General features: G+C 45.3%; 2 protein-coding genes across 3 annotated transcripts in view; one reads left to right on the top strand and one right to left on the bottom strand.

Moving 5' to 3' along the window:
• Window positions 1–21,908, top strand: part of LOC147604992 (tubulin alpha-6 chain) — a 56,812-nt gene that overhangs the window by 10,334 nt on the left and 24,570 nt on the right. The gene's annotated exons all lie outside the window — the stretch shown is intronic.
• On the bottom strand, window positions 12,750–20,556 carry LOC147604993 (uncharacterized). The gene is made up of 5 exons (XM_086793895.1): window positions 20,515–20,556; window positions 20,180–20,329; window positions 19,958–20,081; window positions 13,823–13,932; window positions 12,750–13,692 (listed from the first exon to the last, which is right to left on the bottom strand). Exons 1-5 carry the CDS (start codon window positions 20,554–20,556, stop codon window positions 13,267–13,269), a joined length of 852 nt encoding a protein of 283 aa, XP_086650021.1. The 3' UTR covers window positions 12,750–13,266.

Here is a 21,908-nt window from a genome sequence, read left to right as displayed (position 1 = left end):
AGGGTGGCGTCTGGGCGCAGCCACCTGCTGGGTGGAAAGGGTGGCGTCTGGGCGCAGCCACCTGCTGGCCAGGTCTGTGCGCAGCCGCCTGCTGGGTGGAAAGGGTGGCGTCTGGGTGCAGCCACCTGCTGGCTAGAGAGGAGCGAGGTCTGTGCGCAGCCACCTGTTGGGTGGAAAGGGTGGCGTCTGGGCGCAGCCGCCTGCTGCCAGAGAGGAGTGAGGTCCTGCACACTGTCACTTGCAGGGCAAGAAGACAGCCGACTGCAGGGCAAGATGAAGAGGTCGCCTGCACAGCCGTCTGTGGATAGCCGGATGAAATGGTCGCCTGCACAGTCGAATACCGATAGCTGGATGAAGCGGTCGCCTATATGTAAGCGTTGGAGAGGGCACACGTCCAAGAGCTGGCCGGCCCACCTTGCTTGCATGGAGGCGGCCAGTTCCAAAGGTTCCAAGGTGGAGGTTGGGTAGATGGCCATGTACCCACCCCCACACATGAGGGGTTCCCTTTCCCACCATGACCCAAACGTGGGTGCCCACCCTTCTAAAAGTACCATGAAATATTGGGAAGGGTGCCCACTCATTAATGAGTGTGAAACTGCAACCTTATAAAAAACAAAGGTTAAAAAGAATGCTAAGGAATAAACAAATGCAATACACTTACCACCTGTTCACACGCAATAAAACTCATCAGAAGACAGAGCAAACTTCACGACTCACTGGCAGGCATCCCCGCTCAGTAAGTGGCACGTCAGACAGGCAAACACAAGAATATAAGTCATGGGAAAACAGTTCCAAACATGCAAAGCATGAATGCATGTGCAAACAGTATCATGGACATATCTCTCGTTCATGGAACAAGTACTAAACATTTTTGTCGGGCACAATGATGGCACGACAGAAAACATAAATCCCGGTCTTCCTATGGAGTGATAGTCCCATAGGTAAGACACAGATCCAGGCACGAGCCTCCCTATGGAGTGATAATCCCATAGGCAAAACACGGCACAAATACTGGATCTTCCATGGCGTGACAATCCCATGGATAGAACATAGTCCAGGTCATACGACACCATCCTGCTAACACGGGTGGCACCAGTCTGGCTCCCGACCATACGACACCATCCTACTAACACGGGTGGCACCAGTCTGGCTCCCGTCCATGGTATGCAAAAATACTGGCCCCTTCACATGAGACACCGGTTTGGCCTCAAGTGAACGAGACACAAATTTGGAGATGGACCAAATGGTCGGCCAATTGGTGACATCGTTCTACACCCACTATTGGGCATTGATGATGTTAGTGGGAATAGCATAATGGAGTTGATAGTTATATAGTCTTGTGGGTTGACTACCACGAGTATATAACATGCACATTCCTAAAAGGTGAATTTGGGCATGTTCCTAGATTCATCTAGGTATATATATGGATTGTCCTGTTTGGTTTCATCGAAACCGTGCTGAGCCATTTGGTTCCCGAGTAAACCGCTCAGACTATCCTCAAGGCCATCTGGCTATTAGGACCGCTTGAGAGTTCTTCCATAGTCATCTGGGCCATCTGGTCGCATCGATCGCGTGACTATGAGATCTAATATAGTCATATGGGCCTTTTGGTCGCAATGACCGCCCGATTGCGAAATCCAGTACAATCCATATGGTCGCAACACGACCGCTCGACTGTGAAATCCAAAACAGTCATCTGGGCCATCTGGTCGCAATGATTGCCTGACTGCAAAGTCCAAGATATCTGGCATCGTTGCCGTCCAATGGGTCATCTGGCATCGTTGCCTTCCATATACAAATCTCATTCTGGTATCGTTGCTGTGATGGGTCATCTGGCATCGTTGCCACCCATATACAAATCTTGCTCCTTGGACTATCCGGCATCGTTGTCATCCAACTAGAGCACGTCCAAGTAACCATTATGAGCAAAAAAATGATCAATTCTAGTTGAAACCGATCCCGTCAAGTGGGAAGACTCCGTTGGACACCCACACGCTTAATAGCACAACTTTAAAACCACAATTTGAAATGGACAACTTAATACAACTTGAAATTGAAATGAAAATGAAATGGAAAGATGGACACCAGCACTGGGGCCGGAACGGGCCGATCCCCCCCTCAATATATGATATATTTATTGGGAGTATTTAACAAATACAATGCTCCATGGGTTCCAAGAACCAGATGATGTCCATGTACATATGAAAACAGTACCAAGCAAATAGGCTCAAAGTCGACGTTCGAAGTAGACACTCGAAGCAGAACGACCACTAGCGTGGTCCAGTCTCTACGGTCCTGTGCTTTCACTGGATTCCGCGGAGAGCGCCTCACTGGTGTTCCGAGACCACGCACAAACAGGCGCTCTTGTACTAACGCCTGGCTCTCCCGATCTCAGCACCTTTGGACTGAGGTTCTTCAATAGAGCTTGGACTACCCGGCACCGAACGGGTGTTGGCCGTATAGGGAGTCGGGAATCCCTTATCAGATTTAACACAAAATACTTTACTTAAATCTGAAATTCACTTGTGGATGGCAGATAGAGGACCAATACCCGTGGTATTTGTGTAGAAGGTGTAGCCACCCAGGAGATGTGAAGTCCTCTTGTAGTCGCCAGTGGAGAAGACGTGCAACCTCTTTCAAAGTAAGAAATAGAGAGGCAACCTTAGGAGAGATAACACCTTGTTGAAGAAGCAGCCACCTTGTTGGGATGGCACAGCCCCTCGTAGAGAACTTAGCGCAGCCACCAAGACAAGTACAACAACGAAGAGCACAGCCGCCTGCTGTGAGAGAAGAAGCACCCACTTGCAAGGGAGGAGTTGCCTGGCTGCAGCGTGGAGGAGCCGGCTGATTTGAATGGGCAGCCGTTGTCAGGCAAAATTCTGTAAAGGTGTTTTGAGTCCGTGTACATATAGGATGCATGGTATGCAATAAAACTTTGCCCTGAATGCCCTGGCAAATGTACTGACTGAATGGCTTGCAGTGAGTTAGTACATGCATTTTTCTTTGGAGCAGGTGCTTGAGACTTGAAGTTTTTATTGTATGAGGTTTCTAATTGCCAAGAGGGTGTCTTGGATGTGTACAAACAAGAGGTGGAAGAGCATGAGGATGTCAATGATTGGGGCTTTGATGAGCCTCTGGTGGAGATAGATGTACATATGCTGGTTTACGTGGAGAGAGCCCAATCTAGACTGTAAATATTGAAATCTACAAGGGATGCCAGCTAAATATAATTTGTTCTTTGTGCTTGAGTTTGGATGTACTGAGCAGATTTTTGGAATGGCCGTATGTCTCCACATCGCAAGGGGTTTGGGCATAGTAGGCATCTTGATGAGACGTCGTATATGTATGGATTCCGAGGTTACAAAAGATTTTAATAGAGGCCTAGATAGGCACTGCAGTGTGGCATGGGAACCACCACCTATAAATATATATATATATATACAAAACACCACCAAGTGGCAAGTAACAAAGGAGCCAGCTGGCCGCTTGCTTTGGCTGCCAGCTCGTCCGCCAGCGCAATCTTCAAGAAGGTTGGTGAAGAGAGCTTACGGGTGTGGCCGCCTGGAGACGAAGGAGACTTCTGGGACCAGCGAGCGGAGCCAACAAAAGAAGCGGGTGTGTTTCCTTTGTGTGCGTGCAGAGCTAACGGAGAGAGAAGTTGCTGCAGCGACGCTTGCTTGGGTTGGCAGTCGGGTTGTTGAGAAGATGGTCGCCTACGAGGGCTGTGGGCTGGCGACAGAGAAAGAGGTGGGCTGGTAGCGAAGGAGAGAAATTGCAGGCGCACCGACTGTGGGCGACTGGGAGACGTCGGGCACTGGAGGCGGCGATTAGGGGAGGCAAAGTGGCAGGTAGGGCTGGTGACTTTGTGGAGAGAGATGCAGCGCAGAGCTGGCTGGCGGCTAGCGAAGGATGGTGAGGCTGGATTTTTTTGCAGTGGCTGGACAACTGGAGACAGCGACCGCTAGGGGAATCGCCTCAGAGGTGTAGCGACAACCAGTGGGCGCTAAAAGAGAAGGTGGTTGGCGATAGTAATCATCAGGCTCTTTGGCCTTGGAGGGCGCTGGCTACTAGCGACAGAGGGAGAGTTCGCCTGTGATGGGTTGGAGACACTGGTAGAAGTTGGCCACTTTTAGTAGCGGGAGTTAGAATGTGGCTTTTGTTTTTGCTCTTGTAATCGGCAGCTGCTGCAGGATTACCATAGAGAGCTGCAGGATTACCACAGGGAGGGAGGTGGCAGTGGTGTGAGAGTGACCGCCTTTGGGATGCAAAAGGAGAGCCATGGGCAGATGAAGGGAGTGAAGGAAGGGAGTAGAGCCAGCTGATTTGTGAAAGAGGGATCTTCTTTTTTGCATTATTTGTGGATAAGTGTGCAGCCTTTGATTATCTTGTGAAATACAGAGTTTTGAGGAATCTCTGTGTGGTGTTTTGTGTTGGTTGTTGGTGCCCCCTTTTTGTAATTGTTGTATCAAAGTCTGCGAGGTGAAGGGCTATAGAGGTCTGGTCTTTCTTTTTGTTTTCACCTCGCATGCTTTCTGGTGCCCCCACTGAGGATAGCTCAGGTTTTTTTTCTCAGTTTACAAGGGGTGTATGCCCTAGGAGTTGAGGGTTTCAAGGAAGGTGTTTTTCTTGGGATTTGAGGTGAGTTTGGGGATTAAAATGATGTCGTATCCAGAGTTTTTTGGTGGTCCTAATGAAGATGTAGGAGAGTTCCTTGAAAGAATGGAGGTTGCGTGCATAAGCAACCACATCAATGAGTCGGTACAGGTGTTGCGGCTGCTGAGCATCTGCTTGAAAGGGGATGCAAGGACCTGGTACAGAACATATGAGGAGTCATTGAGGGTTGCTGTTCCACGTATCGATATGACTGAGAATGGATTAAAGACAGCACTTAGCAACAGGTTTAAGAAGGTAGAAGATCTCGATAAGGTTTGGCATGAGGTGCAAGCTCTGATACAGGGTGAGTTGGAATCAATTGATGATTATGTGAAGAAATTCTCTTTGCTGTGGGAGACTTTATGCAGGGCTTTAGGGGAAGACCAGGTACCTCCTGACATGATGAAGAAAAACAAGTTTGTAGCCGGGCTTAAGAGGAGTATTCGCTGGAAGGTGGAATTAAAGAAGCCCAGGTCTTATGAGGATGCGGTGGAGATTGCCAAATCAAAGGATTGGAAGTTGCAACGGATGAATCAGCTGGGGATGATTCCAGTTGTAGCACAGCCGGAGATTCGTAGAGTGGAGGCTACACCTATGAATGCAGTGATTGAGAGGATGAAACCCGTTGAAGCCCAGGCTATGCAGATGGTACCACAAGTTAGTCAAGGAGTACCTATGGTTCCTGTGGGTTTTGATGAGGGATTGCGACAAGATATGAAACAGATGGTTGATCTTATGAAGAATTTGAGCTTAAGTTTAATGGGAAGTACAGGTGGTGGATGTGGTAGAGGTAGAGGCAATAATCAAGAAGGGGGAGATGGACAAGCAGGGTATGGACGTGGTCGTGGTAGGGGCCGTCGTTTCATCCCTACATGCTGGAATTGTGGTGAGCTTGGACATCTAAGTACAGATTGTGATAAGCCTCAGCGGATGGGTGGTGATATGTACCCACTACCTTCACAGTTACCTGACAGGTCAAACGACTATGGTATTGATATCAGGGATCAAGCAGGTCCCAGTGGAATCACAGCAGAGGAGAAGGGGAAAGCAAAGGTCGTGAATGTTGTCACTCTGGAGAATGTTCAAGCAAAAGAAGAAGGGGATGTGATGCCCGTTGGGAAGTGCACAACGGATGAAAGAGAAGGAAAGGAGGTGGCTGGACCCAGCCGTAAGAAGGGGAAGCAACAGGAAGGAGAAGATGTGAAAGCCAAAAGGAAACGGAAGCCTCGTAGAAGGTTCCAGGTGTCAGACTTTCCACTAGGGGATGGGCAAACCAGCTATAACCTGAAATCTGATATGGTGAATAGGAAGGCCAACATCACCTTTCGGCAGTTGGTGGAGATGGTGCCAAAATTGAGAAGGCAATGGAAGGGACTTGTGAATCCAATGGAAAAGGAGTCAGAGAAGAGGTCAGTCAAAGTACTATCTTTAGAAGAGCTTCCAGATATTTGCCCTATTGTGGAGGTGTGGAGTAAAGGTAGGAACCTTGGTCAGGCCTATATTGATGGAGGAGCTCAAATCTGTGTGATTACTCAATCATGTGTGGAGCAGTCAGGCTTGAGGGTGTCTGGGGTTTCTGGTTTTCGAATCAGGATGGCTAATCATCAAAAGGTAAAATGTCTTGGTATGGTAAAGGAGCTGGAAATTGAAGCTTTTAATGTCAAAGCTACTGTAGATTTTCATGTGATGCCTGCGGGTCTTGGTGCTTTTCCAATTATTCTTGGACGACCCTGGTTATGAGTGGTGGGTGCAGTACAAGACTGGAGGTATGGGACCATTTCTTTGCATAATAAGCGGGATAATAAAAAATCTTTTGAGATGCATAGTAGGAGATCTTTGAATGATGTGTGGGAGAGGCCACAGGATTCGAGTGAAGAGGAAACTACTACCAGTACTTCTGAATCGGAGATGGATTCATCGACTACTGCTTCTAGTGAAGAAGAGGCAGATGTGGCTTTCCTAGTATTAGAGCAACAAGGTAATGAAGATAAAGAAGTGCATGAAGTGAGTACTGAGGGAGAAGATACTTTGGGGTCGTATGAAGTGATCGAGGAATTACTGCAGCCAAAGATAGAAGTGAAGAAGAAGCAGGAGCTCATTGAAGGAATGCTGAGTCCGGGTCTCTCGAGTGGAGAAAAGGTTAGGTATGTTAATATGCTGTCTCATTTTCCAGAATTGTTCATCACCTCTTATAAGGAGATTCGAGGATTTAAAGGGCCAGATTTGAGGATTGAATTGAAAGAAGGTGTAAAAACAGTTAGGCAGAAGCTTCGCAGGATGGGACGAGAACAAATGCAGGCCCTGAGAGAGGAAGTTGATAAGTTGTTGAGTGCAGGTTTCAGTACACAAGTGGACACAGCTGAGTGGGTAAGTCCTACAGTGGTGAGTCCAAAGAAAGATGGCAGGTGGCGTATATGTGTGGATTTTAAGCCCTTGAATGTTGCTACAAAAAAGGATCCTTACCCCCTACCTTTTTTGGATGAGATCTTGGATACTGTAGCTGGTTATGAAAGGTACAGTGTTTGTGATGGGTTTTCAGGCTATTTTCAGTTAAAGATTGTAGAAGAAGATCAGCGCAAGACGACTTTCATTACACCTTGGGGGTGTTTCTGCTACAAAGTCCTTCCCTTTGGATTGACGAATGGGCCAGCCTACTATCAGAAAAGGGCAAATTGGGTATTATCTCCTTTTTTGGGCAAGTTTGTCAAAGATTTTATTGATGATTTTTGTATATACAGCTCCAGGCAAGAGCATTGTGATAGGCTGGCTACAGTTTTTCAGCGTTATGATGAGTGTGGTGGTCAATTAAATCCAAAAAAGTGCTTTTTAGCTCAACCGAGGGTGAAGCTCTTGGGCCATGTTGTTTCAGAGAATGGTATTGATCCGGATCCTGATAAGGTCAAGTCTCTTCTTCTTCTTCTTCCTACACCAAAGAATACAAAGCAATTGACTACTTTTGTGCAAAAGGTGAAGTATATGGCTCGATTTATCTCTCTATCTTCACAGTTGTTATATCCTTTGCAGCAAGCAGCAAAGCATGATCCTTTACATTGGTCGGAGGAGTGTGAGGTAGTTTTTCAAAAAGTGAAAGAGGTGTTGGGTGCTATTCCTACAATGCAGGTGCCTAACTGGGAACAGGTATTTTATGTTAACCCTTCAGTAGGTGAAGATGCAATTGGAGCTATGTTGTTACAGAAGGGGAAAGAATCACATTATATGCAACTAGTCTACTGTGCTAGCAGGGTAAAACTTGCTAGAGAAAGGTTGTTATCAGAGGTGGAACTTGTTATGGTTAGTGTGATGTATGCATGTAGGCGGTTCCGCCACTACTTGTTGCCTCGCCCCTTTGTGTTTTTGACGAGTTACACTTTTTTGCCTCAGTTGATAAATGGCACAAATTTATCTAAGGCTATGATGAAGTGGGTGATTGAGTTGCAGGAGTTTACCTTCTCATTCTTGGTGGAAGAGAGTACCAGGGCTACCTTAGCTGATTTATTGACATATAAGGAGAGTCCTCTTCTTGTAAAGGAGGAGACCATCAAGAAGCCAGTTGAGGATGCGGTTGAGTTGGTGAATGCACACATATTATATTTTGATGGTCCTACAGGAAAAGCCATGATGCAGTCTCAGGAGGTTTGGTGCTTTATGATCCACACAGGGTTGCCTTGTTTTTAAGAAGGGTGTTAAAGTGGATGCACATAGCAACAATGAAGCGGAGTATCTGACTTTGGAAGTTGGATTGCAAATATGTTTGAAGCATGGTGTACATAGGATTCGCATTCGAGGTGATGCATTGCTTATTGTAAAACAGGTGTTGGGAGTTTGGAAGTCAAAGAATGTGTCACTCAAAGAGATGTGTTTCAAGATTAAAGGTTTGTTGAAGGAATTTGAAGCTTGGAGTCTTAAGCATGTGGATCGAGGCCATAATGAGGAGGCTCATGAAGCAACCCAGGGAATGATTGGTGAAGTTTTTGTTCTTAAAGCTCATGCACCATTTTATTGTGGCACGGACAATTTATAGGATGTTGAGGAGTTTTTGTTAACAGGGATGATTCGTAGTGGTATTGAAAAATCAAAAAAATATGGTTTCATCAGGAAAGCTGCAAGGTATGTAATGGTTGGTGATGCCTTGTATTTGAGGGGAATTGACTTGATAATGCGACGGGTACCTTGGAAGGAAGAAATCTACAAAATTTTTAAGGAAAACCATGAAGGAGCATGCGGTGGACATTTTGCCTCGAAGATTACTTTGCATAAAGTATTGCAGGAAGGTTATGTATGGCCAAGTGTACATAAGGATGTTAATCATTGGTGCAGGTCATGCAAACAATGCCAAGCTCATAGTAGACGGATATTAAGGCCTGAAATGAGGAAGATAATTCTTGCTTATGATGTTTTTGAAAAATGGGGAATTGATGCTGTGGGACCATTGCCTATTACCAGCCGAGGGAAGCGCTACATCGTGACTGCAGTTGATTACCTTTCTAGATGGGCGGAAGCAAAGGCAGTGAAACAAATTACTGCTAAGGAAGTGGCAAAGTTTGTATACCAAGATATTTGTTGTAAGTTTGGTGTGCCATTGGAATTGCTTTCTGATCAGGGTCCAGGTTTCAGGGTAGAGCTTATGGACTATTTGTGTACAAAGATGAAGATCAGTCGCAGTTTTACCACACCTTACTATCCACAGTGTAATGGCTTGAATGAGCGTTTCAATGGTGAATTGATTAAGATTTTATCTAAGGTGACGGAGCGACAAGGCAAGAATTGGGATCTGGAATTGCCTGCTGCCTTATAGGCATACAGGACAGCAATTAAAACTGGTACTGGTTTCACTCCATTTCATCTTGTTTATGGGAAAGAAGCTTTATTGCCTATTGAGGTGGAGATACCAGCTATTAAAATGTTGGAAAAGCTTTTGGAAGAGCCTAAAGATGCCCTTAAAGAGCGGCTGTTATATTTACAAGAAGCACAGCTGAACAGGGATAATGCTTTGAAGCATTATGAGGATATGCAGACAAGGACGTTGGAGAAGATCAACAAGAAAATTAAAAGCAAAGGATTTATGAAGAATGACTTGGTATTGCGTTATAATGGCAGGTTGGACAATTCTTTTCATAAGAAGTTTCAAGTTAAGTGGGAGGGACCCTTCTTGGTGATGCAAGGATTTGCAAATGGTACCTATCAATTGGCAGATTTAGATGGGACTTTGCATGCTTCCAGGGTAAATGGATATAGGCTGAAGAAGTATTATGCACGTTTGATGGTGATTGTACAGGATGCAGTGTTAGAAGATGTGATTTCCAATGAAGTGCAGTCTTTGGATATGGATTTAGGTCTTGAAATGCTTTTTACTGCTGATCATGAATGATTCAGTAGGCTGGGGGTTGGGCAAAGTATGTCAGGCAAAATTGTGTAAAGGTGTTTTGAGTCCGTGTACATATAGGATGCATGGTATGCAATAAAACTTTGCCGTGAATGCCCTGGCAAATGTACAGACTGAATGGCTTGCAGTGAGCTAGTACATGCATTTTTCTTTGGAGCAGGTGCTTGAGATTTGAAGTCTTTATTGTATGAGCTTTCTAATTGCCAAGAGGGTGTCTTGGATGTGTACAAACAAGAGGTGGAAGAGCATGAGGATGTCAATGATTGGGGCTTTGATGAGCCTCTGGTGGAGATAGATGTACATATGCTGGTTTACGTGGAGAGAGCCCAATCTAGACTGTAAATACTGAAATCTACAAGGGATGCCAGCTAAATATAATTTGTTCTTTGTGCTTGAGTTTGGATGTACTGAGCAGATTTTTGGAATGGCCGTATGTCTCCACATCGCAAGGGGTTTGGGCATAATAGGCATGGTGGTGAGACGTCGTATATGTATGGATGCCAAGGTTACAAAAGATTTTAATAGAGGCCTAGATAGGCACTGCAGTGTGGCATGGGAACCACCTTCTATAAATATATATATATATATAAAACACCACCAAGTGGCAAGTAACAAATGAGCCCGCTGGCCGCTTGCTTTGGCTGCCAGCTCGTCCGCCAGCGCAACCTTCAAGAAGGTTGGCGAAGAGAGCTTACGGGTGTGGCCGCCTGGAGACGAAGGAGACTTCTGGGACCAGCGAGCGGAGCCAACAAAAGAAGCGGGTGTGTTTCCTTTGTGTGCGTGCAGAGCTAACGGAGAGAGAAGCTGCTGCAGCGACGCTTGCTTGGGTTGGCAGTCGGGTTGTTGAGAAGATGGTCGCCTACGAGGGCTGTGGGCTGGCGACAGAGAAAGAGGTGGGTTGGTAGCCAAGGAGAGAAACTGCAGGCGCACCGACTGTGGGCGACTGGGAGACGTCGGGCACTGGAGGCGGCGATTAGGGGAGGCAAAGTGGCAGGTAGGGCTGGTGACTTTGTGGAGAGAGATGCAGCGCAGAGCTGGCTGGCGGCTAGCGAAGGATGGTGAGGCTGGATTTTTTTGCAGTGGCTGGACAACTGGAGACAGCGACCGCCAGGGGAATCGCCTCAGAGGTGTAGCGACAACCAGTGGGCGCTAAAAGAGAAGGTGGTTGGCGATAGTAATCATCAGGCTCTTTGGCTTTGGAGGGCGTTGGCTACTAGCGACAGAGGGAGAGTTCGCCTGTGATGGGCTGGAGACACTGGTAGAAGTTGGCCACTTTTAGTAGCGGGAGTTAGAAGTGTGGCTTTTGTTTTTGCTCTTGTAATCGGAGCTGCAGGATTACCACAGAGAGCTGCAGGATTACCACAGAGAGGTAATCCTGCAGGATTACCACAGAGAGGGAGGTGGTGGTGGTGTGAGAGTGACCGCCTTTGGGATGCAAAAGGAGAGCCATGGGCAGATGAAGGGAGTGAAGAAAGGGAGAAGAGCCAGCTGATTTGTGAAAGAGGGATCTTCTTTTTTTGCATTATTTGTGGATAAGTGTGCAGCCTTTGATTATCTTGTGAAATACAGAGTTTTGAGGAATCTCTGTGTGGTGTTTTGTGTTGGTTGTTGGTGCCCCCTTTTTGTAATTGTTGTATCGAAGTCTGCGAGGTGAAGGGCTATAGAGGTCTGGTCTTTCTTTCTGTTTTCACCTCACATGCTTTCTAGAAAGAGTGTCTATTCTTCCGAAACAATAATTTATGAAGAACCACGAACCAGAAGCTTCAATAGTAGCCGCGCCTATTTAGTTACGTCTACGGAAATACTCCTGCCGAATACCCCATTTTTGGGTGGTAGGGGTGGCATGTCGATAAGAATAGGCAAACTCAAGGATCATTTGAATCCCCGTGAGTCACATACGGTAATGCGTGGATCCACCCTATGGGGGGGGGTGGGGGGTGGACTATTGAGATTGAGACATCATTTTACTTTTCTCTCTCCGTTAGCTCTGCACGCACACAAAGGAAACACACCCGCTTCTTTTGTTGGCTCCGCTCGCTGGTCCCAGAAGTCTCCTTCGTCTCCAGGCGGCCACACCCGTAAGCTCTCTTCACCAACCTTCTTGAAGGTTGCGCTGGCGGATGAGCTGGCAGCCAAAGCAAGCGGCCAGCTGGCTCCTTTGTTACTTGCCACTTGGTGGTGTTTTATATATATATATATATATATATTTATAGAAGGTGGTTCCCATGCCACACTGCAGTGCCTATCTAGGCCTCTATTAAAATCTTTTGTAACCTCGGAATCCATACATATACGACGTCTCATCACCATGCCTATTATGCCCAAACCCCTTGCGATGTGGAGACATACGGCCATTCCAAAAATCTGCTCAGTACATCCAAACTCAAGCACAAAGAACAAATTATATTTAGCTGGCATCCCTTGTAGATTTCAGTATTTACAGTCTAGATTGGGCTCTCTCCACGTAAACCAGCATATGTACATCTATCTCCACCAGAGGCTCATCAAAGCCCCAATCATTGACATCCTCATGCTCTTCCACCTCTTGTTTGTACACATCCAAGACACCCTCTTGGCAATTAGAAACCTAGTTGCCACACGTTTTTTGAAACGCGTTTTTGAAACGTGTTTGAAACGTTTCAAAAACGTTTCAAACAAATTTCCAAAAGTTTTTTAAAAGTTTTTTTCAAATTTTTTTTCAGGTGTTTTTTCCAGGTTTTTTTTAGGGGGGTGTCCATAAATTTATGTTTGGTACAGTTTAATGCTAAAATCTACATTCAACTTTCATATACATGAATCATGATACATCATGAATGATGAATCCATGATTCAAATTTCATACTGAATCCTGATTCTTAATACATCATACATGATTACAATTTACATCATACAATGATCATACATGTAACATGAATCATGATACATCATACATGATACATGGCAGTCTTCAGGAATCAGGAATTAGATCATAGATGGCAAAAACCCATATAATTATTAATAGCATAACCAGTTTGAAGTTACAAGTTACAACTTACAACATACTAAGCAACATACTAAGCACTAGTGAATAGTGTCAAATGATAAATCTGAAATCTGAAATACAGATGTCTGTACCGAAAGACCAAATACAAAAACTCTGAAAAAACAAATGGTCTCCAATGTCTGGAGTCTGGACTCTCAACTCTAGACTCAAGTGTCAAGAGTCAAGAGTCACTAGTAGTAACTAGTAACTACTCAGCATCATCCTCCTCTGAGGAATGTGAGTCTGTGTCGTAAGAAGATGAAGCCTCAGCCTCAGCCTCAGCACTCGTAGATGCATGATCTGCTGATGTCGGTGCCCGTGATCGTGTCATAGTAGCTGGTGCCATCATCTCCTCGTATAGCATGGCATAGATGTCGCGCTCCTCAGCAGGGATCTCTGGTACGTCCTTCACTTTCTCTATGTCGATCTTGTCGACATTCACTTGGCGCGGCTCAATGGGATTGCCTTGCTGCTCAATTAAACGGAGGTTGCAATGACAATACACCAACCGTTCTAATTGAGCAGTGGACAATTTGTTCCTCTTCTTTGTATGGAAGAGGGCCCATGTGCTCCAGTTTCTCTCACATGGACCAGAGCTGCAATCCTGTGAGAGGACTCGTAATGCAAGGCGTTTCTGTCAAAAGATAACAGAAAACTTTATAAATAATAAGAAGAAACAACTTATATAAGTTGTAAGTACTAAGTTGTTACTTCAAAGTGCAAACTTATTACATGTAAGTTGTAACTTGTCAGTGGGCACTTACCAGAACTGGAGTACCGATGCCATATTTCTCCCACCAAGAGACTGGCTGAAGCTGAGTCTCTCTCAAAACTGCAGTGGCTCTCCCAAAGGCATGACTCCCATTCCGAAATACTAGGAGCAAAAAAACGCGTTTCAAACGTTTGAAACGTTTGCACGTTTCAAACGAGTAGCCTAAAGTTTGAAACGCGTTTTTTTGCAACTATGATTAGAAAGCTCATACAATAAAAACTTCAAGTCTCAAGCACCTGCTCCAAAGAAAAATGCATGTACTAACTCACTGCAAGCCATTCAGTCAGTACATTTGCCAGGGCATTCAGGGCAAAGTTTTATTGCATACCATGCATCCTATATGTACACGGACTCAAAACACCTTTACACAATTTTGCCTGACATACTTTGCCCAACCCCCAGCCTGCTGAATCATTCATGATCAGCAGTAAAAAGCATTTCAAGACCTAAATCCATATCCAAAGACTGCCCTTCATTGGAAATCACATCTTCTAACACTGCATCTTGTACAATCACCATCAAACGTGCATAATACTTCTTCAGCCTATATCCATTTACCCTGGAAGCATGCAAAGTCCCATCTAAATCTGCCAATTGATAGGTACCATTTGCAAATCCTTGCATCACCAAGAAGGGTCCCTCCCACTTAACTTGAAACTTCTTATGAAAAGAATTGTCCAACCTGCCATTATAACGCAATACCAAGTCATCCTTCATAAATCCTTTGCTTTTAATTTTCTTGTTGATCTTCTCCAACGTCCTTGTCTGCATATCCTCATAATACTTCAAAGCATTATCCCTGTTCAGCTGTGCTTCTTGTAAATATAATAGCCGCTCTTTAAGGGCATCTTTAGGCTCTTCCAAAAGCTTTTCCAACATTTTAATAGCTGGTATCTCTACCTCAATAGGCAATAAAGCTTCTTTCCCATAAACAAGATGAAATGGAGTGAAACTAGTACCAGTTTTAATTGCTGTCCTGTATGCCTATAAGGCAGCAGGCAATTCCAGATCCCAATTCTTGCCTTGTCGCTCCGTCACCTTAGATAAAATCTTAATCAATTCACCATTGAAACGCTCATTCAAGCCATTACACTGTGGATAGTAAGGTGTGGTAAAACTGCGACTGATCTTCATCTTTGTACACAAATAGTCCATAAGCTCTACCCTGAAACCTGGACCCTGATCAGAAAGCAATTCCAATGGCACACCAAACTTACAACAAATATCCTGATATACAAACTTTGCCACTTCCTTGGCAGTAATTTGTTTCACTGCCTTTGCTTCCGCCCATCTAGAAAGGTAATCAACTGCAGTCAAGATGTAGCACTTCCCTCGGCTGGTAATAGGCAATGGTCCCACAGCATCAATTCCCCATTTTTCAAAAACATCATAAGCAAGAATTGTCTTCCTCATTTCAGGCCTTAACATCCGTCTACTATGAGCTTGGCATTGTTTGCATGACCTGCACCAATGATTAACATCTTTATGTACACTTGGCCATACATAACCTTCCTGCAATACTTTATGCAAAGTAATCTTCGAGGCAAAATGTCCACCGCATGCTCCTTCATGGTTTTCCTTAAGAATTTTGTAGATTTCTTCCTTCCAAGGTACCCGTCGCATTATCAAGTCAATTCCCCTCAAATACAAGGCATCACCATCGATTACATACCTTGCAGCTTTCCTGATGAAACCATATTTTTTTGATTTTTCAATACCACTACGAATCATCCCTGTTAACAAAAACTCCTCAACATCCTGTAAATTCTCCATGCCACAATAAAATGGTGGATGAGCTTTAAGAACAAAAACTTCACTAATCATTCCCTGGGTTGCTTCATGAGCCTCCTCATTATGGCCTCGATCCACATGCTTAAGACTCCAAGCTTCAAATTCCTTCAACAAACCTTTAATCTTGAAACACATCTCTTTGAGTGACACATTCTTTGACTTCCAAACTCCCAACACCTGTTTTACAACAAGCAATGCATCACCTCGAATGCGAATCCTATGTACACCATGCTTCAAACATATTTGCAATCCAACTTCCAAAGTCAGATACTCCGCTTCATTGTTGCTATGTGCATCCACTTTAACACCCTTCTTAAAAACAAGGCAACCCTGTGTGGATCATAAAGCACCAAACCTCCTGAGACTGCATCATGGCTTTTCCTGTAGGAACCATCAAAATATAATATGTGTGCATTCACCAACTCAACCGCATCCTCAAAACTGGCTTCTTGATGGTCTCCTCCTTTATAAGAAGAGGACTCTCCTTATATGTCAATAAATCAGCTAAGGTAGCCCTGGTACTCTCTTCCACCAAGAATGAGAAGGTAAACTCCTGCAACTCAATCACCCACTTCATCATAGCCTTAGATAAATTTGTGCCATTTATCAACTGAGGCAAAAAAGTGTAACTCGTTAAAAACACAAAGGGGCGAGGCAACAAGTAGTGGCGGAACCGCCTACATGCATACATCACACTAACCATAACAAGTTCCACCTCTGATAACAACCTTTCTCTAGCAAGTTTTATCCTTCTAGCACAGTAGACTGGTTGTATATAATGTGATTCTTTCCCCTTCTGTAACAACATAGCTCCAATTGCATCTTCACCTACTGAAGGGTTAACATAAAATACCTGATCCCAGTTAGGCACCTGCATTGTAGGAATAGCACCCAACACCTCTTTCACTTTTTGAAAAACTACCTCACACTCCTCCGACCAATGTAAAGGATCATGCTTTGCTGCTTGCTGCAAAGGATATAACAACTGTGAAGATAGAGAGATAAATCGAGCCATATACTTCACCTTTTGCACAAAAGTAGTCAATTGCTTTGTATTCTTTGGTGTAGGAAGAAGAAGAAGAAGAGACTTGACCTTATCAGGATCCGGATCAATACCATTCTCTGAAACAACATGGCCCAAGAGCTTCACCCTCGGTTGAGCTAAAAAGCACTTTTTTGGATTTAATTGACCACCACACTCATCATAACGCTGAAAAACTGTAGCCAGCCTATCACAATGCTCTTGCCTGGAGCTGTATATACAAAAATCATCAATAAAATCTTTGACAAACTTGCCCAAAAAAGGAGATAATACCCAATTTGCCCTTTTCTGATAGTAGGCTGGCCCATTCGTCAATCCAAAGGGAAGGACTTTGTAGCAGAAACACCCCCAAGGTGTAATGAAAGTCGTCTTGCGCTGATCTTCTTCTACAATCTTTAACTGAAAATAGCCTGAAAACCCATCACAAACACTGTACCTTTCATAACCAGCTACAGTATCCAAGATCTCATCCAAAAAAGGTAGGGGGTAAGGATCCTTTTTTGTAGCAGCATTCAAGGGCTTAAAATCCACACATATACGCCACCTGCCATCTTTCTTTGGACTCACCACTGTAGGACTTACCCACTCAGCTGTGTCCACTTGTGTAATGAAACCTGCACTCAACAACTTATCAACTTCCTCTCTCAGGGCCTGCATTTGTTCTCGTCCCATCCTGCGAAGCTTCTGCCTAACTGTTTTTACACCTTCTTTCAATTCAATCCTCAAATCTGGCCCTTTAAATCCTTGAATCTCCTTATAAGAGGTGATGAACAATTCTGGAAAATGAGACAGCATATTAACATACCTAACCTTTTCTCCACTCGAGAGACCCGGACTCAGCATTCCTTCAATGAGCTCCTGCTTCTTCTTCACTTCTATCTTTGGCTGCAGTAATTCCTCGATCACTTCATACGACCCTAAAGTATCTTCTCCCTCAGTACTCACTTCATGCACTTCTTTATCTTCATTACCTTGTTGCTCTAATACTAGGAAAGCCACATCTGCCTCTTCTTCACTAGAAGCAGTAGTCGATGAATCCATCTACGATTCAGAAGTACTGGTGGTAGTTTCCTCTTCACTCGAATCCTGTGGCCTCTCCCACACATCATTCAAAGATCTCCTACTATGCATCTCAAAAGATTTTTTATTATCCCGCTTATTATGCAAAGAAATGGTCCCATACCTCCAGTCTTGTACTGCACCCACCACTCGTAACCAGGGTCGTCCAAGAATAATTGGAAAAGCACCAAGACCCGCAGGCATCACATGAAAATCTACAGTAGCTTTGACATTAAAAGCTTTAATTTCCAGCTCCTTTACCATACCAAGACATTTTACCTTTTGATGATTAGCCATCCTGATTCGAAAACCAGAAACCCCAGACACCCTCAAGCCTGACTGCTCCACACATGATTGAGTAATCACACAGATTTGAGCTCCTCCATCAATATAGGCCTGACCAAGGTTCCTACCTTTACTCCACACCTCCACAATAGGGCAAATATCTGGAAGCTCTTCTAAAGATAGTACTTTGACTGACCTCTTCTCTGACTCCTTTTCCATTGGATTCACAAGTCCCTTCCATTGCCTCCTCAATTTTGGCACCATCTCCACCAACTGCCCAAAGGTGATGTTGGCCTTCCTATTCACCATATCAGATTTCAGGTTATAGCTGGTTTGCCCATCCCCTAGTGGGAAGTATGACACCTAGAACCTTCTACGAGGCTTCTGTTTCCTTTTGGCTTTCACATCTTCTCCTTCCTGTTGCTTCCCCTTCTTACGGCTGGGTCCAGCCACCTCCTTTCCTTCTCTTTCATCCGTTGTGCGCTTCCCAACGGGCATCACATCCCCTTCTTCTTTTGCTTGAACATTCTCCAGAGTGACAACATTCACGACCTTTGCTTTCCCCTTCTCCTCTGCTGTGATTCCACTGGGACCTGCTTGATCCCTGATATCAATACCATAGTCGTTTGACCTGTCAGGTAACTGTGAAGGTAGTGGGTACATATCACCACCCATCCGCTGAGGCTTATCACAATCTGTACTTAGATGTCCAAGCTCATCACAATTCCAGCATGTAGGGATGAAACGACGGCCCCTACCACGACCACGTCCATACCCTGCTTGTCCATCTCCCCCTTCTTGATTATTGCCTCTACCTCTACCACGTCCACCACCTGTACTTCCCATTAAACTTAAGCTCAAATTCTTCATAAGATCAACCATCTGTTTCATATCTTGTCGCAATCCCTCATCAAAACCCACAGGAACCATAGGTACTCCTTGACTAACTTGTGGTACCATCTGCATAGCCTGGGCTTCAACGGGTTTCATCCTCTCAATCACTGCATTCATAGGTGTAGCCTCCACTCTACGAATCTCCGGCTGTGCTACAACTGGAATCATCCCCAGCTGATTCATCCGTTGCAACTTCCAATCCTTTGATTTGGCAATCTCCACCGCATCCTCATAAGACCTGGGCTTCTTTAATTCCACCTTCCAGCGAATACTCCTCTTAAGCCCGGCTACAAACTTGTTTTTCTTCATCATGTCAGGAGGTACCTGGTCTTCCCCTAAAGCCCTGCATAAAGTCTCCCACAGCAAAGAGAATTTCTTCACATAATCATCAATTGATTCCAACTCACCCTGTATCAGAGCTTGCACCTCATGCCAAACCTTATCGGGGTCTTCTACCTTCTTAAACCTGTTGCTAAGTGCTGTCTTTAATCCATTCTCAGTCATATCGATACGTGGAACAGCAACCCTCAATGACTCCTCATATGTTCTGTACCAGGTCCTTGCATCCCCTTTCAAGCAGATGCTCAGTAGCCGCAACACCTGTACCGACTCATTGATGTGGTTGCTTATGCACGCAACCTCCATTCTTTCAAGGAACTCTGCTACATCTTCATTAGGACCACCAAAAAACTCTGGATACGACATCATTTTAATCCCCAAACTCACCTCAAATCCCAAGAAAAACACCTTCCTTGAAACCCTCAACTCCTAGGGCATACACCCCTTGTAAACTGAGAAAAAAAACCTGAGCTATCCTCAGTGGGGGCACCAGAAAGCATGTGAGGTGAAAACAAAAAGAAAGACCAGACCTCTATACCCCTTCACCTCGCAGACTTTGATACAACAATTACAAAAAGGGGGCACCAACAACCAACACAAAACACCACACAGAGATTCCTCAAAACTCTGTATTTCACAAGATAATCAAAGGCCGCACACTTATCCACAAATAATGCAAAAAAGAAGATCCCTCTTTCACAAATCAGCTGGCTCTACTCCCTTCCTTCACTCCCTTCATCTGCCCATGGCTCTCCTTTTGCATCCCAAAGGCGGTCACTCTCACACCACTGCCACCTCCCTCTCTGTGGTAATCCTGCAGCTCTCTGTGGTAATCCTGCAGCTGCCGATTACAAGAGCAAAAACAAAAGCCACACTTCTAACTCCCGCTACTAAAAGTGGCCAACTTCTACCAGTGTCTCCAGCCCATCACAGGCGAACTCTCCCTCTGTTGCTAGTAGCGAGCGCCCTCCAAAGCCAAAGAGCCTGATGATTACTATCGCCAACCACCTTCTCTTTTAGCGCCCACTGGTTGTCGCTACACCTCTGAGGCGATTCCCCTAGCGGTTGCTGTCTCCAGTTGTCCAGCCACTGCAAAAAAATCCAGCCTCACAATCCTTTGCTAGCCGCTAGCCAGCTCTGCGCTGCATCTCTCTCCACAGTCACCAGCCCTACTTGCCACTTTGCCTCCCCTAATCGCCGCCTCCAGTGCCCGACGTCTCCCAGTCGCCCACAGTCGGTGCGCCTGTAGTTTCTCTCCTTCGCTACCAGCCCACCTCTTTCTCTGTCGCCAGCCCACAGCCCTCGTAGGCGACCATCTTCTCAACAACCCGACTGCCAACCCAAGCAAGCGTCGTAGCAGCAGCTTCTCTCTCCGTTAGCTCTGCACGCACACAAAGGAAACACACCCGCTTCTTTTGTAGGCTCCGCTCGCTAGTCCCAGAAGTCTCCTTCGTCTCCAGGCGGCCACACCCGTAAGCTCTCTTCGCCAACCTTCTTGAAGGTTGCGCTGGCGGACGAAGCAAGCGGCCAGCTGGCTCCTTTGTTACTTGCCACTTGGTGGTGTTTTATATATATATATATATATTTATAGAAGGTGGTTCCCATGCCACACTGCAGTGCCTATCTAGGCCTCTATTAAAATCTTTTGTAACCTTGGAATCCATACATATACGACGTCTCACCACCATGCCTATTATGCCCAAACCCCTTGCGATGTGGAGACATACGGCCATTCCAAAAATCTGCTCAGTACATCCAAACTCAAGCACAAAGAACAAATTATATTTAGTTGGCATCCCTTGTAGATTTCAGTATTTACAGTCTGGATTGGGCTCTCTCCACGTAAACCAGCATATGTACATCTATCTCCACCAGAGGCTCATCAAAGCCCCAATCATTGACATCCTCATGCTCTTCCACCTCTTGTTTGTACACATCCAAGACACCCTCTTGGCAATTAGAAAGCTCATACAATAAAAACTTCAGGTCTCAAGCACCTGCTCCAAAGAAAAATGCATGTACTAACTCACTGCAAGCCATTCAGTCTGTACATTTGCCAGGGCATTCAGGGCAAAGTTTTATTGCATACCATGCATCCTATATGTACATGGACTCAAAACACCTTTACAGAATTTTGCCTGACACCGTCAGTAGATGGTGGGCGGCCGTGGTGAAAGACAGGCGTAGTAGAGTACACAGGCGTCTGCAAGGGCAGTGCCGTTTGGTCGTAGTAGTACCAGCCGCCTGTGAACCTTCCGGAGGTGGCAGCTGCTTGCCTAGCGCAGGTGGTTGAAGTGGTTAGTCGCCTTCTGAAGGTACAGCAGACTGGACTGTCTGTATGAAAAAAAAGGAACACACAGCCCCTTGCAGTGTTATCTGGCGACGAGAAGGCAGCCTGCTGAGGATTCAACGTGGCTTGTTGGTCAGAGCTGCAGCACAGCCTGTACGGACAGGAAACATCTGGCTGCAGTTTGTACAGCCTGTAGCGCAGGGAGAGCAGTCGCCTGAGAGAGAAACATGCGCAAGAGAGATGGTCGCCAGCCGTTGATCTCCACGAAGATGGTGGAAGCGAATCGCCGGGTTGTTCTACGCTGAAGGTGAAAGCCCTTTTTTTTAATAAAAATTAAGGTAGAGTTAACACTTTGATTTGGCTGGCCTCCCCACGTTT

Source organism: Cibotium barometz, chromosome 60 (assembly GCF_041138505.1).
Source record: "Cibotium barometz isolate CiBa-2024 chromosome 60, ASM4113850v1, whole genome shotgun sequence".
In the NCBI taxonomy this organism is placed as follows: domain Eukaryota; kingdom Viridiplantae; phylum Streptophyta; class Polypodiopsida; order Cyatheales; family Cibotiaceae; genus Cibotium; species Cibotium barometz.
This window is presented reverse-complemented; position numbering and strand designations above follow the sequence as displayed.

Coding starts and splice junctions, on each gene's coding strand:
- LOC147604993 (XM_086793895.1), bottom strand. CDS start 20,556: ATGGTCGCCTACGAGGGCTGTGGGCTGGCGACAGAGAAAGAG. Junction 20,330..20,514: donor GGCTGGCGACAGAGAAAGAG/GTGGGCTGGTAG, acceptor ATTTTTTTGCAG/TGGCTGGACAACTGGAGACA. Junction 13,693..13,822: donor GCATCGGTACTCCAGTTCTG/GTAAGTGCCCAC, acceptor ATCTTTTGACAG/AAACGCCTTGCATTACGAGT.